This window comes from Pseudopipra pipra, chromosome 2, assembly GCF_036250125.1.
Source record: "Pseudopipra pipra isolate bDixPip1 chromosome 2, bDixPip1.hap1, whole genome shotgun sequence".
NCBI lineage: Eukaryota > Metazoa > Chordata > Aves > Passeriformes > Pipridae > Pseudopipra > Pseudopipra pipra.
This window is the reverse complement of record NC_087550.1, coordinates 48,805,275-48,830,057: the sequence shown is the minus strand read 5'-3', so window position 1 is coordinate 48,830,057 and position 24,783 is coordinate 48,805,275. Positions and strand designations below refer to the sequence as shown.

General features: G+C 39.6%; 1 protein-coding gene across 1 annotated transcript in view; it reads left to right on the top strand.

Moving 5' to 3' along the window:
• The first annotated feature begins 6,890 nt into the window (after positions 1-6,890).
• Positions 6,891-24,783, top strand: part of UBL3 (ubiquitin like 3) — a 56,214-nt gene continuing 38,321 nt past the window's right edge. The window contains exon 1 of the mRNA XM_064645448.1: positions 6,891-7,812. Within this exon, the coding sequence (XP_064501518.1) occupies positions 7,786-7,812 (27 nt within the window). The 5' untranslated portion in view covers positions 6,891-7,785. The remainder of the gene's footprint in view (positions 7,813-24,783) is intronic.

The window sequence follows — 24,783 nt, the reverse complement described above, 5'->3', positions numbered from 1 at the left end:
GAGAAAAAAATCAATCTCAACACTGGCAGCATTCAGGACCCAGCAGACTGACTCTAAGCTCAGAAGTAACATGGAATTTAGGTTCCTATTAATTTGCCCAATCCCTCCATTTATCGTATAGTAAACCAGGAGTCATTTAGATTACGTCAATGAAGCCAAACTCATATAAAATTATTTTAAGAAAATGCAGCCTAAAGTTTGTTAAAAAAAATTCCTATATGCAAGACTCCATTCCCTAGAGCTACTTTTTTTTCTGTATTTTCCCCTGTAAAACGGAAAGAAAGAGGACTATTCACCAAAACAAAAAGCAGTTATTCAGTGTTTCATATACTGACAACATTCATCCTCAGGAAGTCTTTGTCGATTGTGCCTCGCATGTATAGTAATAAAGTAAAAGAAACACAAAACTGTGGTGTCTCCATATCCTATGGATGACATGAGACTATTGTCCAGTTATGTTTAAACAATGCACCACCGCTCATGGAGAGTCTCCCCAACAACAGTAGCCAGTTACCAGAGGTCAAGCAATCTCTTTAGCCAATTAAAAACAGCATTTCTAGACACTGCTTCATTCAGATATTGTTTCTAGTCTGAAGACTAGTGAATGATAGAAAATAAGGCAAATTAAATCTTATATTACATTGACATAGCATATGTAAACAACAATTAACTCCTCAGTGCAAATTATGAGATGGATTTTTGTTTTCAGTTCAAGTAATATACAATCAGATTTGTGTGTAATCTATCTGAGAGCTTCAGCTAATTTTAAAAGTGTTCAGAGAATTAATACACATGTGTGCATATAGATTTAGAGCCTATATAAGTATATGTTTAAGTATATATACATGTAAATATAATGTAAGTAACAGCCTTAAATTACAGGCATATGAAGGTCCTTAAATTAAAAAAAAACTGAAGAGTTCTAACATAACCAACATGAAAATCAAAGAAGCAACAATGATTTCTTACTTCAATTTTGTATTTTTAGTACTAATTTTATAAATGGTAAATGTGAGCTATAATGGGAGCTCACTAATGTTTAGCTGCCCACTAGAGACCCTTACAGTAAAAAAAATAATAAATAAATGAACTCAGCTGTCAAATAATGTAAAAAATAACCTGCTGCAGTCAGCAGGACAGAGAGATGCTAAAACAGTCGGTACCCCAGGGTCCCTGCAGAGCCTGGCTCTGTGCAGCTAATAGGCTACACTCAGCCTTGGGCTGCAGCGGCTCCTGTAAGGCACAAAAAAAAAGCTGAGATACTGGTAGCACCAACAAGCAACTTGAGCTTCAGCTCTCACATTTCACAGTTTTGCAAAGCCATTTTTCTTCTACATCCTTGATCTGTCTGAGAATGATACCTGGTGCTCTTCTACTGTCCTCTCTTGAACATAAACCATGCATTTTTCTTCCAGACAATTTCTTTTGCACCATTCAGTTTTGCAATAGTCATCCCCCAGAGTCACAGATTCTTGTTCCCTTTTCTGCAGAGCTGTTATTTAATTTGATATGGCACTTTTCCTGACCTTTGGTCTCCCTCTTCTCTGGCAAATTTTAATAATTTTTGCCACCATATATTTGATTTCCTGACAGTAAAGAGTATTTTACTGCTATGTTTTGTTAAATTCAAGTTTCAAGTTCAGATCTTGAGCGTTACTTCAATGCTTCCTCTAGTTCCACCTTGTTGTCACGAAACTGATCCAGGATGAATGCTTTTCTGCTAAAACTTCTTCCTGTTTCTTATCAATTATAAAATAAGGGAGTTCTTCTAATTGTTTTCAGGGTTATTTTTCTGTATGAACTGGATAGATGGATCTGTTAATTTCTAGATGTACAGATAGTTAAACCACCTCAAGAGCACTGGTGATTTGAGTACTCTCTAAAACAGGCTCGGTGACTCCTTATTCGCATTATTCTTTCCTTCTCCTTATTCCACCTTTGTACCCTCTTCTATCAATCTTCACCCTTGCTCTTAGGAGTTACCTGTCATAATATATGACACCAGTAACTGTGACACCACTATGTCCTGTCTCTGCAACACCCATTAGATTGGCAGAGTACAGACCCTGCCTGGTTCAGCTGCATCAGGAAGGTCAGGAATAACCTCCGGCACTCAGTGTCACTTGGCTGTTTCCTATCGTCTTGTGTTTATACCCAGTTACTGCAAATGTGAGGGGGGAAAATAAATCCTTAAAGCACATTGGGGCATTCAGAGGAACAATGCAAATAGTTTTAAACAGCTGCATGGTTTTATTTTCCAGCAAGATCAGTCTGATGAGTAACTTATAAAGTAAATAAATAAATCATGATTCTTGCTGACACTCTACAAAATGTCAGAGGTCCCTTTGTTGCCTTCCTGCTGGCTTGCAGAAAGGTGAGGACCTGAGGAATGTCATTCCCAGAAGCCTGCTGGCATAGACAGAGAGGCTGATAGGACCCACATGCTGGTTTGGCTTGACACGGAAGCAGCAAACAGGCAAAAATCAGTGTTCTTCCAAGGTGAAAGGAATCAGTTTAGTAAAAAAAAAAGAAAAATCTGAAAACACAAAATATGATTTTTTTTTTCCAGAGGCCAGAATGAGAAACCAATAGTGCATAGGAGCAGACAGAGGGTGGCTGGCCCTTGCTTCCAGGGCAGCTTTTTGCCTATACACTACTTAGTAAGGGGCCTGAATTCAGTGTGACTGAGTCACATTGAGTTAAATGCAAACTTGGCTCTGTAAGAATTAAAAAAAAAAGGTCACATGTTTCTACAAAGGTATTAAAAGTATCCTGTTGAGAAACCTGGTGTGTTCCTTGCTGCCCTGGATGTCTTGCCTCTGTGGCTGCCAGAGAGGGAAAGAATCCTGATCTGTCCCATGGCCAAACCCTGGAGAATTAAACCCTTTGTCTCAGGAGCCTTTCACCTTCTTAGGCTGCTCTGAAAATCTGGAGACAAATCAGAAATTGCCTTGAAAGAAATTTTGTGGTGGTGTGTTCTCTCTCCTGAAGATGATACTGTTCACAGCTACATCAAAGGGAAAACACTAGAGAACACTACTTGGACTAGAAGCTTTCAGTGTCAGTCTAGGGGTGTATGTTCGAAGCGGTCACCAACCCTGGCAATAAAAACTGTTGGGAGAGAATGTTGCTCTTCTGAAAATGTCAGACAGTCTAACATGTTAACAATGGGTTATGCTGTCATTAAGGCTATAAGGGATATGAAGTTTTGTGCTTCGGGGCATGAACCAGCCTCTCTGGCAGCCTTGGCAGCAGTGGAAACTTAGCAAATAAGATGATTATAACGTGATTGTCCATTGTGGGGGTTTGTGTGTCTTTCTCTGAAGCATTTGATGCTGGCCACTGCTGGAGACAGGATATCTGGACTAGACATTGGCTGGACTACTAATCTGATTTAGTATAACAGACCTTTTATTCCTATTAAGTACATCTCAGTACAGAGTCAGGTTTCAACTAGTACTGATAGCCATGAAATGCTAAATCCACAGCCCAGTCTACTTGTAGATACCTGGCACAATTCTTCTCAAAGGGAATAGAGCGTGGCCAAATTCGACTTATGCCATGTCATATTTTTCAAACACGAAGTAAAAAACAAGTTGTATACTTTATAATTTTCTCCCATAAATTGAAAAAGTAATGATGATGAATGATTTTGTACCTGGATGGCTAAATTCACATGACGGTTCTGCAAAGGAGACTTAATAGAAATAAGATTTGTGCATCTGACTACAGGATTAAGCTCCAAAAGCAGAATAGCCTTTTAAGCTCTCTGTGTTGCTAGCATTCCTCTTGAACAGCATTTCCCCTTTTTGCTTGATCCTCAGATGCAGAAAGTATTTGTTTTCTGATGTGTATGCCTGTAACACTTGCTTGGGGTTTATCTGCAAGCTGATCCCAGACTCAGCCCGCATTTACACTTTTGCAGGGTCCCTTGTTCCAGCCGACTACTGCTGACCACAACTCTCATTTCCTCTCTCTGCAAATGTGAAATGAATACTATCATAACAGCCTTTCTTAGTATGTGCCAAAGAGAAAAGATCTTTTTTCTGTTTTATATTTGACTATCCTGCATTTCAAATTACAAAACTGGTGGGATTTACCCCTATCATCATATGTAGTACAACTTCTACCAGGATCATCATGCAGCACCTCTTTTTATTCATTTGTCCAGCACAATCACCCTAAAATGATCTCCAGCATGTACCAATTGTGCCAGATCCTCCATTCATTTATGTTTGGTCATCATAGGTGAGAGCTGGGGAGAAAAAAAATCATTCAAATGTGATATAAATATCACCTGTTGAGTAGACCAAACACTATGAACCATTTAGGACAGAACATGATATGTACTTAGACCATGCTCTGCCTAATACTGTGGCATTCTGGTCAGCAGTCTTAACTGTAGATTAGTTTAGAGATAATAATAATAATGAAAAATAAAAAAGATAATTGACATCTCTTGGTCAGTACAGCTATATGTCAAAGAGAGGAGCCGATTCTCATTTATACAACACTTGACAGAAAAGTTGACCAACTCGACTGTATGCACAAAGCAGCAAGGACCTGAAGTTGTCAGGACTTCTGACTTCTCCTGTACCCCACTTCTTCATCAACTCAAAATGCATGATCCTTCCTCTTAATGGACTGCTAAAACAGAGACAAAAAAGCAAAACCCAGAGAATCATGCTGGTTTCTTTCCTATGGTGATGTCCTATGGATGTACTTGTCTCTATGCATCACAGATGAGTTCCTCCATCTAAATGATTAAAAAGAATCATCTCCAGTGCAGTAGATGTGCCCTGCTGCTGCCTTCTTGCCTTGCTGACCACTCATTCAGTTTGCCTGTGCTTGTTGCTGTCCTTACTTGCCTGACTTGCTCGGGCACATGGACTTCTTGATGTTCAGCTGAAGGGTATTTCCACATAACCTTTGGCAATTCATCCTGTGAACTGTAAAGGATTATACAGTCTGCCTTGCCTCCTCATAGCAGAGCAGGACCATGTACCTCAGCTGTCACAGTGTGGCCAAGGACAAAATTTTGAATTGCCACCAATTTCAGTTTACAGTAGGAGACAGCTGTGATCTGCAGGGTGTCTACAAGGCCTGACTGAGACTGGGGATGTCACTGACTCCCAAAAATGTACCATCTAAGCAATTAGGCTGGTAAGAGAGGGAGTGACGTACCTAAAGTCATACGATGCATGACAGTATAGAATCCTCACAGGGATCACACATGTAGGGCCACTTCTGCTGGCCCCCAAATCTTCTCCCAGGCATCAGACAGGGCTGCTTGCTGTCCGATCTGTCTTCTGAGGTAAGTAGTTTTGTGCTATTTTGGGTCAGAGTACAAAGTAAAGAATTATAACCTCTACAAGGGACAGTGTCTCACCAGGGGTTGCCTTTGCAGCATGAAGTCTTAAAGAAAGGTAACCTCAACCTTTTAGTATTAAAGGGAACAACTCTGTCTTAATTTCCTGTGGTTTTACATGAGATTTGTCCACAAAGGAACCACCTGCCACTGTCTGTTTGATTTTCTTGATTTATTTTTTTTTTCTTGGACAGTTTCACAGTACTGGTATGTGAATGTGCCTCTCCACACTGCTCTCAAAAGGCCAACTCATTTCTTCAATAGATTTGCGCCTTGTGGGGATTTTTGTGTCTTTGAGGTGGAGTGTACTTTTCATCAGGCACTGCCTTTCTTTGTTGAATGCTGGTCCCTGGGAGCTGGATGGAATAAGGAACAAAACACCCAACACACACACCAGCTCAGGTTACTTGGATCCCTAAAAAACATGGAGCTCTTCAGGAAGCGGGCTGGCTTTTGAAGGGGTGTTTGACATGCTGAAGGGAGTGTTCTTTCTCCAGGTGCTTCCAAGCTGGAAGTCATTGTTTGCACTGTGAATCTTACTGGAGCTTTTTTCATTATTAAAACTACACATTTTGGGGAAAAAAAAGAACCAAAACACCAAAAAAACCCCCGAGAAAACCCTAAAGAATAATGTGAGAAATGAGAAATACAAAGAAGTGATGTACAGACCCAGACTTGCAGATCTGGGGTGCAAAAAAACCCCAAACCAATGACATGAAAATATAGCAAACTTCCAGGATCTGAAGGGGGCCTACAGGGTGGATGGAGAGGGACTCTTTGTCAGGAACTGTAGCAATAGGACAAGGAGTAACAAGTACAAACTGAAAGAGGGGAAATTTAGGTTAGATATTAGGAAGAAGTTTTTTACTGTGAGGGTGGTTAGACAATGGAACATGTTGCCCAGGGAGGTTTTGGATGCCTGAACCAAGGTAAGGTTGGACAAAGCAACCTAGTCTAGTGGGAGGTGTCCCGGCCCATGGTGGTGGGGGGTTTGAGACTAGATGATCTCTATGGTCCATTCCAACCCCTTAACATTTAATGGTTCTACGGAAATTCCTTTTTTTTTTTTTTTGGAAGCCGTCCAAGAGGACAGCGCGGGCCACGCGCTGGGAACGGCACCCGCTGCGGGAGGAGGGGGCTGCGAGGGGCGCACCCGTGAACGCCCCCGAGGAAGCTGCAGCGCCCTTGGGAAAACGCCGATTTACGTGGCGGTCGGGGCGTCCCCGCTGCCCGCCGGGGGAACCGCCGCCGCTGCCGCGGAGACCCCGCAGTGCCGCCCCGCCGACACCGAGGGAGCGCGGCGGGGATCGGGGGCGCGCCCTGCGGGGCGGGACGGGGCCCCGCGGAGGGCGGGCGGCCCCGCCCCGGCGGCGCTCGGAGCCCGGCCGCCTACAAGCCCCATGGTGCCGCGCGGGGCGGCGGCGTGTGACGCGCCGGGAGAGGGGGCGGTGGCGGCGGCGGCAGCGGCAGCGGAGGGTCCGTGTCTCCCCTGCCGCGTCCCCTCGCTCGGCTCGGCGGGCGCCATGTTGGCTTGAGCCGAAGATGACAGGGGGCGGCTGCGGGCGAGGATCGCGCTGAAGGAGCGGCACCTTCGGCTCGTGGCGCGGCTAGCGCGGCTCTTGGGGGGCGCCCGGAGCGGCCGGCGGACGAGGCGGGAGAGGGAGGGAGGGCGGGCTGAGGAGGCGGCGGCGATGCGAGCGGAGAGCTGAGGCTGCGGGAGGCGGCCGCCGTCGAACGCCCCCCGGCCCCCGCCGAGTGCCGCGGGGGAGGGCTCTCCCCTCCGGCCGCCCTCCCTCTCCGGCCCGTGTCCCCGCCGGCGCTGTTGGATGCCGCACAGCGCCTAGGGGGGGCCGCAGCCCGGCGTCCTCCCCAGCGGCCCCGGGCCCACCCCGGCCCTCCCGCCTCCCTGCTCCGCCGACCAGGGCAGGAGCCAGGTCCTGCCTGCGCGCCCGGGTCGCCTGCGCCGGCTGAGGAGGTGACTTGGACGCACTATTATCCCGCGTGAATCATCCCGTCGTCATTTGCCGAGGCTGGGAGAGAAGGCAGAGGGAGAGAAGGGGGGAAAAAGCCCGCACGCAGCTCATGTGGCGGTGTAGTCCTGCTGCCCGGTCTACCTGGCACCGCTGGTGCTGCTGCCGCCGCCGCCGCTGCTCCTGCTGACAGGGATCTGCTGCCATCTCTGGTCTCCCGCTGGCTCCTCCGGTACAGCCTGGCACCGCTGCCCCTGGATATCCCTGCTCCTCAGCCAACCTCCTTCCCCGCTGCTTGCCGGGCACCTATTTCGCGTAGGGGACGTGGAAGCTGCTGCCTCCGACACTGACACCGGTTTTGTTTCTTGAAGATCTCCGGCGGGCTGCTCTTGGTGCTGCCTTTTTTTTTTTTTAAGTTCATTTTAAGCCATTTAGGGTAACATCAAAATGTCCAGCAGTGTTCCAGCTGATATGGTGAGTCTTGGACTCTTTATTAGTAGTATTATTATAGAATAACGTTTATTTCGACCTGTTTTTGGCAGAGAAGATGGAAAGAAGGGTGTGGGAAGAAAAAACCAAAAAAGTCTCCGTTGCGTATTTAAGGAACATTAAGTTCCCAGTTAATAACCCCCCCTCCCGCCCCAGATGCTGGTTCTGCTTCGCTTTTTGGTAGCGGAGTGGGAGATCTGCAGCGTCGCCTCCTGTGTAGCAAGGGAAGGGGGATACCAGCGCTCCCTTACCTATGGCCGTCAGTACCTGACTGCTCACGCTTGTCTCGTGTAGCACTGCTCTTCAGCACCGTTGAGCATTTTTTGGGGGAAGATAAATCGAAGTAGAACATTTGGGATGAATTGCTCGACATGGTTTTTTCCTTTTTTTTTTTTTTTCTTTCTTTAAATACTTCTTAAACTTGACTTGTATCTTGCCGACGCTTTGTCTTCTGATGTTGGTGGGAAGTTAATCTGTTCACTTGCTGCCGGGTCAAGAGCGAGAGAGAAATTCTCGTGGGCTTTATTTTCATGGCGAGGTTCTTTGTGCACTAGCTGCAATCTGGACATTTTTCAAGGGCATTCCTAGTACTTCTTATGGCGGACTGTACTTCAGCTTGTATTGGATACTCGGCTCCGTACATTTAAAATAGGGAGGGATAGCTGGGCATGAGGAGGTAGGGTGAATCAGGTCTGCTAGGTAATCGTCCGTTCAGCACGACTTTCTCCGTTTGTATATATTTCCATGAATCAGGATATATTTCCATAAATCACTTAATTGGGGAAAAATAAAACCCCAAACTTGTAGCTACAGTTGGGTATGTCAGTTCTTTATTCTTAGGGCAGAATATTTTCATGTATCTCCGCACGACTGTTCACATTTAAAGGTACTTTCCCCCCACCCCCGAAAGCAGAAGACTTATCTATGGGTTTTTTTTTTCCTTTGAGGATGAAGTTCTGTTTTGAGTGTAAAACCTGCCCCGGTAGTGATAACAGTAAAACCGAGTAGCCCTTGTTTCAGTCATACTTACGGCAAGTGGGCTGTTGAAATAATGGTATCATGTTAGTTGCTGACTTTGTTTCCTTCGCAGCTTTTGTACAGCAGTCACAATGAGTAAATTTTGACCAAAAAACCCCCAAACTAGTAAGATATTGGGGGTGATCAAACACGTTTATAAGCTTACTTTTTTTTTCCTTTCTTCTGCCTGCCTTTCTCAAATACTGTAAATAAATTTTGCTTCCCCTGGACGAAAAGACTGATCAAAGGATTTAAAGTCAGAGGCAATAATCTCCTCAGCTATCAGTTCTCACATATTTCTTTTTGGTCTCTCTCTCTGACTGTTAAAGCCTTCTGAACCTCCTTCTTGCTTGCGTGTGGCTGTCTAGCGTTATATCACAGAAATCCTCGCCTTGGCTGTGGAGGATTAGATGCAAATCTCAGTGCTGCTTTTTAAGTTGCCTGGAGGAGTCCCTTGACTGTGACATGAAGCGCACTCCTCTTCCCTCTCACCCTGGGCTGAGCTGCCACCTCCACACTCCTACTAGGTCCTGGCTGCCACTAGGCCTGTAATGTTTTACATTTTCTACAAAAGATACAGATGTTAAGATAGGTAAAATACAATTTTGATTCTATGAAAACTATTTCCTTCTGTTGTTACAGTGTAATGAGAATACCACTGCCGGGAATAGCTGGGCCTAGTGCTGCTCTGTTTATTCAAATCAGGAAGAAGCTTGTTATACATAGTGATGTTTAAATACTGAGTCATTACAAAAACATTTGAATGAAGATGTTACCAATGACGATAGAATTTAACTGAATAAATAGATATATTCTGCTCTGGATGTATTCTGCCCTGTCTTGGGATCATTTGTCCTTTTTTTTCTGCATTATTAACTGCACTTTCTCTATGAAAGTTTGATGTGTGTTGTGGAAATTCCAGTAATTAATTACAGCTAATAAATATTACTTTATAAAAGGAGTGCTTGAAAACTCATTTTGGGTCTCCTTTTGTCACCATCCTCCATATTTCAAAGGAGGTTGTTCAAGAAAGAAAATGAAATTGCCATTTGTTTGCTCTTTAAAAAGGAGCACTTACCAGGCTGTCACGTTGTTTATATATGTTTTTATTTAATGTAGGATTTTGAAGTTTGCGTTTCTCTTATCCACCCACTGTGTAATTTGCATTTGCAAAAAATTGATTTCCCATTTCTTCAGGAGTTGGCATCAGTGTGATGGAGTGTCATGTTATGAAGACTCCATTACACTTAGTAAATCTGCTATGAATTACATAAGTATTATAATAATTATCTTGGAGACTGTTTATGTCAGATTCATGAACTAACCCTCTCATAATAATAATATTGTAATTGCTGCTTCTTAAAAATGTGTTCATTTGTCTTCCTGTCCCACCTTTGAGAATGATGTGCTCTACATAAATTCCTAGTAAATTATCTGATCTTCAGCAAGCTTTGTATTTGTAAGTAGGCATAATTTGACCCAGTCTCCTGTTCTCTGACATTTAGTTGACTTCTTTCCAGAACTGCAGCAAATTTTACCAGCTGACCATTTCAACATCACTTCTTAAATAATTAACACAGTACTTTATAATTTGCATTCCACTAATAAATTGGATAGTGACACACCACATTCCGGGTATTGTAAGTTTGTGGTGCATTATTCCTTGGCAATGTGTGCTACTTACAGGTTAAAACTCCACTCCTGAAATAAAACCTGCTAATATTGACCTCTCTACCTGAATAGTTTCATTACCTTCATTAGGACTAAACATGTATGGGGCAGTACTTGAAGATTATACTGCATATTTAGAGCCTAATTTGGTTCAATTTTTCACTGGTGACTGTAGTGGCAGCAGGGCATCTTTGATTATGTTCAGTAATTTCATCAGGTAATTTATCAGTTTTACCATTTGGTAGCAGTTAGAGTTTGACTGTGAATAACATCTGGGTTGTTTGCAAGTTGTATTTCTTTTGTAATGATACATAGACATGAGGTGGTTTATGGACTTGTGAAATTAATCACGCTGTTTTTTTGAGTGGACCAAATGAAAACGGTTTGATATTTGTTAAAACACTGTAGCTGACTATTTATAGCTATGAAAAACTCAATTCAGTCAAGAAGTTGTTCCTCAGTTGAATAATCCCCGTTATTTGAATGGAGTCATCACAAGAATCTGGCAAGCTGCATCTCTGTATTCTTTGTACCTAAGATACTTCTTCTTCTAGTTACAATTCTTCAGACATCTTAGAATTCCACAGTCTTAGAATTTAAGTCTGCATGACTGAAAAGTATTAACAGTGTCCACTGTTTCCTGTATTTGGTGCATTTTATGTAGGTATGAAAAGGCTCTGCCAGCACTCTCTGGGCAGTTCTTTGCATGCCCTCTAAGATATCCAGTTCTTTTTCTGTGTGAGTAGTAACAGAGGGTGATGCCTTTGGCTTGTGGTGGGGTTTTTATTGTTTGTTTGTTTTGCCGTCAGGTTGGGGTTTTTTTGCATTTCATAAACAGCAGAGTGACAGAATCTGTCAAACAATTAAAGGTTTTAATTTTTTATGTGCACAGCTATTGAATCCATATGCTATACTTAAGAGATGGAGGTGGTATGGGAGAGATTATTTTTAAGAAAACTGAATGTTTGGTGCGAGACAGTTGCAGACATACAAGAGGATGAAGTATATGGTCTAAAATACTTATATGTTTGGGCAATATTAAAGGGGGTAATAGGTGGAAGAACAATAAATAGAAACCCTGCTCAGTTCACTCCTTGTTAGTGTCAGCATCTTTAATGGAAATGTGTAGGTGCATGTTCTTTTTTAGGAAATTTAATATAGAATGGTGATGAATAGTTTAACATATATAGGGACTTCCTTTTTCATCCATATTAATGCAGGCTAATGGTGGGAAGGGTTGGCCTTGTAACTGATGCTGCATCACTAGGGGAATCTTAGCATCCAAGAATAAGGCTCAGACAGGAAAGATTCAAAAGAGTAGCTGGTTGTATGGCAGCTGAATTTTGTTGTCCACCGTTCAGTCTAAACACTCATTTAGGAATAATACATGTACTTTGTCCACTGATAGCATTTTAATGTATTGGAACAAAATGTGAGAAGTCAGGCATCTCTGTTCTTCTGTTTTAGCTGCTTTTCTTTTTGCCTTCAGTAGATCCTTTTTCTGGCTTTGAAAATTAATGTATTCCTAGTAGCCTCTGTGCTTAATAGTCATAAGTTAGTCCCCTACTTTTTTTAATAATAAAAGTCTAATTATTTCTCTGAATTTTTTTAACCCCCCACATGTTGAAAGTTCATTACATTCTATGATAAAGATAGCTTATCGAGTTTTTCTGTATGGATATTTTTTCCTTCCCCTTTTTGATTTTTCACAATTGTTTGCTGATTGTAACAGATAGGAGTAGCCTATTTTTTGCCATTTTCAAGTGTTTGTTTTGTTTTTTTTGCCTATTCTTGGAAAAGGAATTGGTGGGATCTGTGTTAGAAAGAACAGCTTGAAGAAGCTTCTTCCTGACTGCCTGTATATTGAGCCAATATATAAGCCGGTTGAGCCCTTGTGTAGCATATTGCAGTGCTTCTTGTAACAAAATGAAGAACCTCCTTCTTGTTATCTGCAGAAGTGGCCAGGGATAAACTTAGCAAAGCTGATGTTGAGTGTATATAGTTGGGTATACTCCAAAATGATTTGTTTTTATCATTTCCCCCACCCACGTGTTTTTGTTTCACAGATTAAAAAATGTCATACCTATTTATCTAAAAACCAAAAAGAAACATCTTAGTAACTACTGACGTTTTATTTATGGTATTGTAGTAGAAACTTTGTAACATGCTAACACGTTAAAAGTACTCTGAAACAGTGTTTGCTTGTACTTCATCTCATTTGCTTTGGGACTGAGCAGCTGCAACCTGTGGATGAGAGGCTGGGCCTTGGTGCAGCTCTATACTTCAGATGGAAGCGTAGGCTGGTGGTGTAAACTGTTCCTTCCTTCCTGCCACCCACCCTTGTTGTTGTTGTTACCTGAATTGGTTTCTCTTTGCTTTTGTTGTCTCACTCCATGAAATACTGGAGGGCACATATACTGAAGGACATTCAACTCCTCCCTTGTTGGGAATGCTGGGAAGCCAGCAGTAGCTGCTGGCATGTTCCATCAGGACTGAGAGACAAAACCCAAATACTGAGTATATCTGAGTGTGGTAAAATGATCACATCTACAGCAGGAACTCAATTCTGCACGTTAAAAAATTTACAGACATCATCTGTGGTAAATGGACAGGTCAGTCAGGGCCTGAATGGGGACAGATTGCACTTGTTAGATGTGGAATTAGGGACAACTTCAGGTATGTGTAGTCTGTGTTTCAGCTTGGAGCTTGTAACTGCTGTTTGTGCATATATAAACCTAAATTTTAGATGATTCAAGGCCCACATCTCACTTCCTTGGCTTGGCGTAAGGCAGTAGTAGGAAGTTAGCCTGGCTGAATGTGGTCCTTGCAGCAGACTTGGTAAGCAATGCTTTCATGATACTGTAAACAAAATGACTATGGGCATGCTTTGCTGGGTTTTTTTTGAGAGTTCTTCCTAAGTGCAACTTTTGTTGAAAGCCATGATCATGGTATTTGCAGTCAGTGGGATTTACTTGTTTTATATTTCTGGTCAGATTTGCTACTCAGTAAAAGTCAAAATGTAAACTTTTGGTGATGTCTGTATATCTGCATATACAGTAGTGAGCAGAATGGAGACCTCAGACCTGACTCAGCCTGTGAGTGCTACACTAGCTTGCAGGAATCCAGAAATATCTGGAAAGTGACTAATCATTCTTGTGGTTTTATGTAAAAGAGATAGTACAGCTTATTTTCAGTCTCTTCTGAGGACAGTATTGGATCCACTGGCTTGGTTATTCTAAGTATGGTGAAAGGTGTTGCTACTGAGCAGTACTCTTTCTCACATTGTCTGTTTTCACAGCAATTAATTGAGGCTACTGAAGTAGCAAGCCTTCCCTACCACAATTTTGCATGCATAGACTTTAACTCATCATAATTATTAAGGGATTATGACTGAGTACGCTGATTTCATTTTAGAAGTTGTTGAAAATGAGCAGAATGTCAATAAGAAATTCTAATGTCATTATTCTCATGTCAAATCCAAACTTCGAGACCCCAGCTCTTCACCAGTTTCGACATAATTTAGAAATCTGTCTTTTTGTATTCAGTTATTGTTAAAAATTATCCTGTAAATTCTTCTAGAAGGACAGCCTTTAATTTTTGACAGCTTCTGTTATACATAATGTTGCAGAACATCTTAAAGCAATGACTGGAACATTTTTCACTTGGTATACCTCCAGACAAATAGAAAGTCACAGATGTACCGCTAAGTGTTGCAAGCACTGATGGTGAGGAAAGACTGAGAGAAGGAAAGCATGAATAATCAAGACCCTGCAAGAACTGGTAGAAGAAGAGGTTACTGAGACATCGGTTGAGGTTCTGCAAACAGCATTGTGCACTTCAATATTATGGGTTTTTTTGTATCTGAAAAGAAATTTAAAGGGGGAGAAAAGATGCTAAACAAGCTTTCTAACAATGTAGATAAATTATGTAGGAGGTCTGTTTGTTTTTGAGAGCAATACTTAAAGAAAAAGTTAAGACCTTCTCATTTGTAGGTCTGCTGTGCCTCAAAAGTATAGTTCTGCAAAAATACTTAAATGTTGCAGCTTACAACTCTTATATATTTGTGGAAATTTAGTGTATTTTGTGGTCACTAACTGGAAATGTGTTTAGCTGCTTGACAGAGGATGAGTTTATTGCCACTTGTAAACTATACACAGTGCAGGCCTGCTCTCAATTCATAGTAAAACTTTGCAAGTATATTAAAAATCTGATTAAAAAAATAGTACATTTCCTACAAATAGTAACTGTGTATAAAATGAAAATTTGGCAGATTGCACAACTGTGATACTGTCATCGGTGTCTTATAGGGGTTTTTTTCTACTTTCTATAAAGAAATGTGAAAATAGTTTGCCAGTGGCAGGATTACATTTGTGGGTTTGTTTTGGTTTGGCTACTCACTTGAAATTATTTGGGTGATTCAGTTTACAGTTGAATGGAAAGCTTGTGGCAGAGTTTAGCTGAGACTTTATTCCATGACACTGTTGTTATGGAGACAAAAATAAACAAAAAACTCTTTTGAGTTTTATGTATCTGATACAGACTAACCAGGTAAAACCAGAGATCTGTCTTGGGCTTTGGTAGCTTTGGTTTCACTGCTACTGAATAAGAAATCTGTGCCTTAGTGGGATGTAGGTACCAAAATGATACTTCCTGTTCAACTGCAGGGATGCAATCTGGAGATGTTTGTGTTGGTGTCTGCCTACTGTGATGCTTTCAGTCTCTCTTGAGGGCTGGCACAGGTTACTTTCAGGCCAGTCTAATTTATGTCAGTAGCTTGGGCCACTGCTGAGGAACAAAGGTGGTCTTATTGTGGAGTGCTCTTTAGCTGCAGCTGAGGATCTGGATTTTGATCTGTGAATCTATTGGCCATTTGAATGGGAATGAAAGCTTAGCTCCTTTTTTTTTTTTTTAACGGTGGTCCTGAGCTCTTCTGTAAGCTCTGTGATCTTCATTATGCAATATTAACTGTTTCATGTTGCATAAGAAATTATCTCAAGCACTTGATGAAAGTGGGAGACCAATTTCAAAATAAACACAAGGAAGCTATATGTGTTTTTCTTTGAGACTGAGAAGAAGAATATGTTTCATCTCAAAAAGAATAGTACTTCAAAGCCATATACTGTAGCATTGGTTCATATCTCCTCAGCTAAGTTAGGATATTGTAATGCTTTGTGGTCTGGCAGAGATCCACATCACTATAATCTGTTTCTGATACTTAACATATATATACTCTAGATGGTACTACTTAATCTGTCCCCAGAATCTAACATATGTTTTTAATATAGAGAAATAATGGAATAGTGATAAAATAGTGAAGTGCAGTGCTAATCAAATATCTTTCATAGCTGAGGTTGTAAATTGAGGATTCTTTTCTTAGAAGTAGATTAGTGCTACATGTGAATATATGTGGCATATACTAGTAAGTCTCAGGAAACTTATTATAAGTTACATTACTATAAAATAGTTCTTCTAAAATAGCAGTCCCTTTCAGTATTTATTTTAAAATTAAATATTGTCTTACATGTTTTAGACATGCTTAGCTTTTATATACTGTAAGAGAGTAACTAGAAAGCTTTGTATGCTTTTAAAGTCTGAAGTACCTAGTTGCAGTATTTTCTTTTAATTATAGAATTCATATTTTATGGACAGTAACATCAAAATAAAGTTAGTTTTTGAAATAGTGTTGTGTGTTCGTGTTTGATGCACAACACATTACTTAGGGCATATTAAATGTGAATATTTATGTCATTTTTCCTGTGAATGAATATGCTTTTAATCTGTGCAAATGAGTTACACATCATAACAGCTGTTATCCAGGTTATTGATCTGTGATGGAAACAAGCTTAATTGGACTCGCATGTTTTACTGATTTATACTTTGCAAGCTTGTATAGCTATTTTTGGCAATAAACCCCAAACTCTTAGAAAGCTTTATTAAAATGTTTTAGGAGTGTGGAATAAATCCCCATTTGCTAACTCCATATGATTCAGTGATAATGAAGTTAACATGAAATCACACACAGAATTCCAGTACCCATATTATAACACATAAGTGTTGATGAGGATGTAATGTATGTTTATTAGAATAATTAAAAAGCTGTTCTCTCAATAGAGTTGTGTACTCTCTCTTATGAGAACTTCCTATGTTTTTGCTTGCATTAATTTTCTGGATTTTACCTACTGGACTGCAGTGTCCTATACTTAGCAGGACTCGTTGTGGGAAGGCATCATGGGTTTTGTACCAAAATATGCTGTAATGTGTATTCTTTATGCTGTGGATTTCCAAGAAAAGCTGTTTTAAAGACCACCTGTATAATTCAAAGATATATTAAGTATTTTATGCAAGGTCAGTTCTGTGCTAGTTCACTTCAAGCTCAAATCCAAAGGAAGGAAAGCTTTTATCTCAAAAAAAAAAAAGTTAGAAATATGCTAGCAAGTATTTCTAGTTGTCTAGACAGAAGACTGGGGTTTTAAGGTACAATGTATTAGGTCTGGCACTAAGGGAACAGCTTGTTAGCGAGATATTTGACTTTGTCTTGAGCATCTCATTTTCATAACTAATGGCAAGGTGACTAGGAGCTCTTATTAAAGAGGAACCGCTACTGGGTTTGGTTTCTGTCTACTTACTGCCTCTGACCAGTATATTTCCATGAGAATCAGGATTTCATGTAAGCCTGAAAATGAATAGTTTCTTTTTTTTTTAATTACATATATTTAAAATTATTTGGAGTTTCAAAATAGCCACTGTAGTGGGTGGAATGCTAGGTAGACTGTAAGTGGGGTTGTAATGAGGGCTCTGGTGGAAGTGGCCATGGGTGATTGCCAAATTGTCTTAGTTTGGAGAAGGTCATGTTGGGGTTGTTTCTTCTCACTAGGAAGGGAGAAGGTGGTTCAGGGGATAGCCAGGGAAATCCCTATGGAGGGATGCAGTTCAGTTGCAGTGTATTTCTTGTTCGAGCATTCTCAGGCAGGCACTTGATCCTAGCTTATGTGCTCCTTGCACTTAGCTGCAGGAGGTAAGTAGGAGTTGGAAAGCTTTTGATGGGGAAGTTTCAATGTGGATGGACTCCAGAGCCACAGCTGTAACTTTCCTTGAAGTAACTATGAAGAATGGGAAATCTCTCTTTATCGAGCCTGGCGCTATTTTTAAGCTGAACTTGTCTTTCAGTACAGATTTTGTGGCTTTTAAGCAAATACAGTTTATCTTGTATGTTTTGCTATTGTGAGTATGGTGTATGTGCCATAGCACTATGTATGTCATACCTGGAAAACTCATATTAAGAGGGAACTCCTTCCACTTGTAAAATGAAGTACAAAACCAGTCCTAAATACCTGACTGTTCAACAGTATTTATCCATCCTATGGTATAAATGCTTAATTGTCTCTTCTTCCAGAACCAGGTGCTTTTCCCCCTCACCTTATTCAGCACATCCTCATTGTTCAGAGACTGGATCAGTGTCTTACCTTCCTGTACTGCTCAAAATTTTCTTGGAAGATAAGTCTTAATCTTCCTGTGATACTAGTCTCTTTAATAAGCATTTAATAAAAATCCATTACTTTTGGAAAATCTGTGGGAGAAGAGTTTATTATTTATCAAAAATTGTGGATACTGTGGAAATATAGTTTCACTTAAATATACTCCTTATGCTAGATGACTCTACAGCAGAGTTGCAGGGAATAAAATCCAAGTTTCAAGTGCAGTTAGCCAAACAAAATTCAAACAAGATCAAGACTTTCTTGTTGTGTTGTTTTGGGTTTTGTTTTGTTTTGTTTGTTTGTTTTTATTTTTGTTTGGTGTGGGCGGTTTGGTTTGGGTTTTTTTTGTGGTGGCTTTGGTTGGTTGGTTGATTTTTTTAATGACATTTTATATTTTAGCTAAATTTTGTTGATATTTCTCAAGCCAGTGCTGCTCTGGTGCATCCTCTATGCCTGTCAATCTAGATTGTTCAGAGCATGACTGTACTAGCATTTGTTAAGCCAGTGTGCTCTTTGCTGATGTGAAGGGTTTATTCCAAAAGAGTTCTTGTGGACAGTGAGTTAATTATAATGAGGCAAAAATCAATAAAATATTTATACCCTGAGATGTGCTCCAAGAACATTTGGAGAAAGGTTGTAACTATATTAACGAGTTGTAAATAGCAAGTTCTGAGGCTAATGCTTTAGGGGAAGCTGGTTTTCATACCCGCTTTATTTAGGGTTATGTTAGTATTTCTTTCCACTCTTATTATTGTTTGAGAATCACATGGTTTTGTTGAAGTGCTTTTGTTGATCTTGCAAACAGCCTGAGAATCTGAGCACTTTATTATCAATTATTGCCTTAGTGTAGCTGTCAATTTTCATTTGCCTACTTTTCAAATAGCATGCTCTCAGTTTAAATCTGAAACAATCTTTTGAGAAGGAAACAAATCCACAGCAATTTCTCATGTTCAAGGATGTGGGGATTTAGTTTTATTCTTAAATTATCTTGCTTAAATTCTGTATTATTTTTTTTTTTTTTTAGGAAATGAAATGTAAGAAAGACAACTTGTCCTATCCGTAGAGCACAGAATGATTTTCAGTCAATGCTTTTATCTGCAAATGTGCTGCTTGGTAAATTTAAACGTCAGCTTTGAAAAAACCCCAACTCAACAGACAAGTAACAAAGTGAATAATTCAGAGTGCTGACGAGTGCCAGATAAGGCAGAGTGTAGGTAGTTTCCTGCCTTTCATAGTTGATTCTGCTGCTGCATGTCAGGCCTGACTTTGATGCTTAGGTGTCATAGGTTATGAATTTTATTTATAATGAACGTGTGGTTAGGAGGTGATTTTGTTCCCTTTAATTGCTCTCTTCGGGAAAGAAGAAAAAAAGAAACTTCTTGGTTTATCTTGTAGTTCTTAGCATATAGAAATGAATACCAGAGGTAAAGAAAGTTGGTGTAGTTAGTACAGTTTTGAAGTTGGTTTTCTTTTTTTTTTTCTTTCACTAGACTTTTTTTGCAGGAAATGGAAGATGGAGAGTTATACTTGAATAGGCTAAGCATTTTTTCCCGTCTTATATCACATCATAGTTTTTCTTGTAAAATCAGATTGCAATGTTCCAAAAAATGGGATACAGTTTTTAGGAAGAACCATAGCTCTTTCTTGGGAGTTTGAAATTTCCTATACAAAAATCACTTACTCAGAATCAAAAAATATAGCAGTCTTGTATTTTTGTTCTGTCTTTAACTTTTGTGTAAAGCCAGCTGGTTTTTTTTGGGGTGCTCTGTTGGAAGCTGTATTGGCTCACTGTAGAGTGTCTGTGGAGCTGTTGGGATAGGGAAGAGAAATCTTTTGAATTGTTTCAAAGTAGTTCTTGCTGGGTGGCTGAAAAAGATGACATTCACTTTCCAATGTAGGCATTTTAGACTACTGCAGCAGTTTGTAGGATGGGTGGTGGTAGCAGCTGAAAAGAGTACAGGGAGAAGACAAATAATGATTACACAACCATCTAGTGACAAAGGTACAGATGCTGAACATATCAAGTGTCAAAGCCATCAGGCTTATTTATGAACAGTAATTTGCTGTACAAGCACAATGGGCTGCAAGAAACAGTCAAGAAGTCATCATAATTTTCTCTTACCTTGCATGGGGTTTGTACTTGGAGTGATTAAATGTCATTTAATTAAGTTTTTAATGTGTCAATTGATAACACATTTCTGATGGACACCCTTGCCCTTTCTCTGCCTGCCAGACACAAACATATCCAAATCCATCTCTTAATATTTGTATTTTCAGTATTGCTGCAGAATGTAGATAGAGAAGCAGTGTGTGTTGCTTTACTGGGTGGAAAAACTATTGAGATGTGTCTGTGTAAACATTATCTCACCTTTTGGCAAAAGTAAGTCTTACATTACCAAATACAGGCTTTAAAGCAGTAAGGCTTCAAACACTTAATTCAGCTGCCTTAAACATGGCATCTAATGCCAGTGTGCACATGCCAACATGTCCAGGATGTCCAGAGAGGACTGGCAGCAATAACACAAGAGTTCCAGGAGAACCATGCCCTACAGGAGGTGCAACTGCTCTATATGAAGGGAATATTTCACAGTGCCTGAAAATAGCACTAGATATATATATTTAGGTAATTCTTTTGAGCTGTTAAGAGCTTTGTAAAACCTCATTTCCTATCCTTTCATACTGGTTTTTGTTAAGTTGTCATTTCTTAGCTGAAATTCATTAAGTAGTGCTTCAAAAATCATTACATTATTTAATTTACAGTAAATCATGGTTCTGACAGCTTTGTTATTTTCTACAGAAAACTCTCACATCTGCAGTTGTGAACACTGCAAAGGAAAGAAAATTTTCTGGCATTCAAAATACATTTCTGTCATTTTAGTGTACCAGATTTTCTAATTACAACTGTATGGGAATAGCAGTGTAAAACTGCTTGTAGTGGTGAAGTAGGTACAGTGTGATTGCAGATCTTTGCCAAGCATGACCCAGTCTAAGCTGTTGCACACAGCCTGTTAACAAGAAGAAAATGGAAGTTTATACACATTATCACTGTAAATTTAAAAGCAATTTAAGTTATCAAACAAATGACAATTTAGTTAATTTTGAACATTTTTAAACACACTATCCATCTTCATCATAATCTGTTGTGTAAAGTTGGATTTGAATGGTCTGTTTAAAAAATCACAGCAGAAATGGTGGTGTGTTTTTACCTAGGTGTGTAATCAGACCTGTGGAGCGGGAGAGAAAGAATACTGTCTGTACATGTGCTATGTTGATAATACTGAATTTTTTATAGTGGAATCTTGCAAAGAAAGATATGGATTGTTTGGGTTTGGGGTTTTTTTATATTGGATTAAAAGAAAGAGGCTTACTACTTTAAGCTTGACAGGTCTCTCTTGACATTTGGCCTGACATATTTGCCTGAAATTTTGCCTGAAATTTTGGCCTGAAGATATTTCATATCCACAGAGCAGAAATGGATGAGTGAGTTGAAAAATTGTGCTTACATAATTAGACAATGAAGATTCTTTGGTATTATATAAGGTATAAATGTAGAGAAGCTTGTTATCATTGCCCTAGCAAGGTTTCTGTTGTATACTGGAGTAAATTTCATGCCTGTATTTTGATAAATACATTTTATGTTTATAGTTTGGAGGGCAGCTTTTGATACTTGTGTATTGTGTTATGAATTGAATTATGAATTGAATGAAGCCTTTGTGCTGTGTTTCATAGTAGCACTTTTGTCTTGAGTTTTGAAACATTAGTTTTGTGTGTATGGTGCTTCTTCATTGGATCTTTGTTGTTACTAGTTTTGTTTTTTTGGTTTTTTTTAAATTCAAGGTAGAAATCTAATGGTCATAAAATTAAACCTTTCCAGCATAAATTGTTGTGAAATCGTTGTGCAAGTTATTTTGCTTCACATGTTGAAGAATTTCATGTGGACGAATCTTTATATGGTATTTATATCTAAATATAGTCTTCGTTCCTTTGACAAGAATAGTCTTTGCAGTTTTGCTTTTAGCAGACTTCTTTTGGATGGCTAGATTCCATTACTGAGGGATTAATGAAAAATTGACAAAGAAGTATTGATAGATTGGGAACCTTGGAAGTAACACTTGACCTGAAGAGTCAGATTATTTTTCTTTTTTAAAATCATTTTACAGTATAAAGAAGCAAAGAACTAGCAGTCCACAAGTATATTTGTTCAACTCCATTTTCTGCCGTGGATACATGGGCTGTTACACTTCATAATACAGCCTCTATTTGTGGATGAGTGTATCACGATTGTTGAATGCAGGCAGTTTGTTCAGAAGACTTTTATTGTTCAAACTAAGCTGAAAACGATCTGTAGGATAAAGCTGTAACATAGTTCTGAATTTCCATGCTTTGGAAAGCATTGTATTCCAAATCTGCACACATGTCTTTGTTTAATTATATTTCCTTTCCTTTTAAGATTGATGATTAATAAATTGCATATCTATTAATAGAACATGCACAATATTCTATTAAATATTAAATTTTAGGGTTTAATTTAGATAGGAAGAGAATTTCCACCCAATGTAATGTGTTAAAGAGGTCAGCCTACATAATTCTTGTGGGCCCTGAAGTAAGTAGCATGCACATTTGTAGCATCAGTATGCTACTTATTTAGGGAGAATTGACTGCCTAATCTGTAGTGATAGATATTTGAATTTTGTAAGTTTAATAATTATAGAATCATAGAATAGTTTAGATTGGAAAAGACGTGCAAGATCATCAAGTCGAACTGTTAACCCAGCACTGCCAAGTCCACCATCTAAACCATGTCTCTAAGCACAACATGTACACATCTTTTAAATACCTCCAGGGATGGTGACTCAACCACATCCCTGGACAGCCTGTTCCAGTGTTTGACAACCCGTCTGTGAAGAATTTTTTCCTAATATCCAGCCTAAACCTCCCCTGATATGTGTTCACATTTCTGTTTTGGGAATGGTCAAGTCTCTGTAAATGAGCAAATGTGTTATTCAGACATGTAGAAATATTATAGGTTTTAAAAATTAGAATGAAGAATTGCAGTTAAGTAGTTATGTTGTGTTTCGCTTTCTTTTTTAAATTGATAAAAGACAGGGCTATGCTACTTTAGCTTGAGCCCATGTTGAGCTTGTTTTTTTGTGTCATTGAACTTGCTGCTTAAGAGTTCACAGGACTGACAGACTATTATTTCCAAGTTTAAGAAAAGTCTCTAATATAAACGAATGGGTTTTTTAGAGGATACCTTCACTTCTTCCTGTACCATGTGAAGAGGTTAAGACTTTGATTTATGAAATAATAGAAGGGAATGATACTTGTTATTTATAACAAACAAATCTCTTTTTCCCTCAAACCCTGATATAAAACAAAGATAACAGCATTACTCTTTTCTTTGGTTGCATAGCATGACATTCCAAAGCATATATGTAGAAGGCAACTTTGTAGCTATGTGAATATGGGGAAAATTTTTATTGTTTGGGGTTTTTTTTTTAAGCAATATATTATTTAGGCTTTTTTTGCTTGGTATGCCTCTAACTTTTTTGCTTGAGGTACAAGGAAGTATCCTTAAAACTCCTTACTTCTCTGAGCATGGAATTTTTTTTTTTCAGATAACAGAAGTACAGAATGGGATATAATCTATAGAAACGTGGTTTTTGTTCTAAGCATACGTATGTGCACTCCAATAAATGCTTGGTTTTGTTTCATCTGAGAATTATTTTAAGGGTTTTTAAATATTGTATCTCAATTATGTTAAAAAATTATGTTTGGAGACTGAAGCAAAGACCAATTTCATAACCTGTGCCACCATCTGTTAAATACACCAGAAGCTTATTTTTTTTCCTGGATGAGTTTAGCCAGCTGTCCATTTTGCACTGTTGCCCGGATGGAGGCGTGCATTTAAGAATAACACAGTAGGCTTTCTGTCAGTTGACAAAAAGCTTTTTTTATTTTGATCTGAGACTCCTTTAGCTTGTCTGACACTTCCTTATATTTAGTCTCTGGCTGAGGAATGTATTTGAAACCATTCCCCTGTTGCACTCCTGTAGTCTGTGCTTTCATCTTCTCCCACTTAGGTCTGGAGCTGCTCCACAGGACGAGACATGTGCCATGCCAGCGAACCCTCTGCAAGACATGTGGATGTATTTGCTAATGGCAACCCAAAGTCCATTTAATCCTATTGACATCCAGCCCACGTGGCATTCAGTTAATCTGTCAGACACTCTCCTTGCTTTATCTGACCCTGTGAGATGATACAGCAACCAGCTCTTCGCTGACTGCAATTTAGAACTGGCTTTAATTTTAAAACATAGTTTTAGGAATTAATTTTCTGACCTCTCTGGGAATTTTGCTTTTTTTTAAATTGTAAAATAATGCCTTAGTAAAATCTAGGAGAAGTCAGTGGAAGAAGCTACCTGAGGCCGTGCACTGTATTTTGTGATTTGGATTTCAGTGAAATACGTTGTGTTCTGTGTATGATCGCTCACTCATAGAATAGCAGAGCTCATTTCATTGTCTCACTCTGTTCTGTCAGGTTGAGACTGTTGGGCTGGGAAAGGGTTTGGCTTCACTTCGTGTGGAAATCCTTGTTTGCCTATTCTTCATCGCTGTGTTAGCTAGAGGTGTCTGCACCACTTGAAAGCATGAAACCTCTGAATTCAGTGTTGTGTATGAATACCCCAGTATATTCTTGTCCTATCCAACTAAATTTTCTGATCTTCTCAGAACATCAGCACTGTTTTGGTACAGCTTGATGAAGTAGCATTTTGCTGTGTCTCTGAAGTGT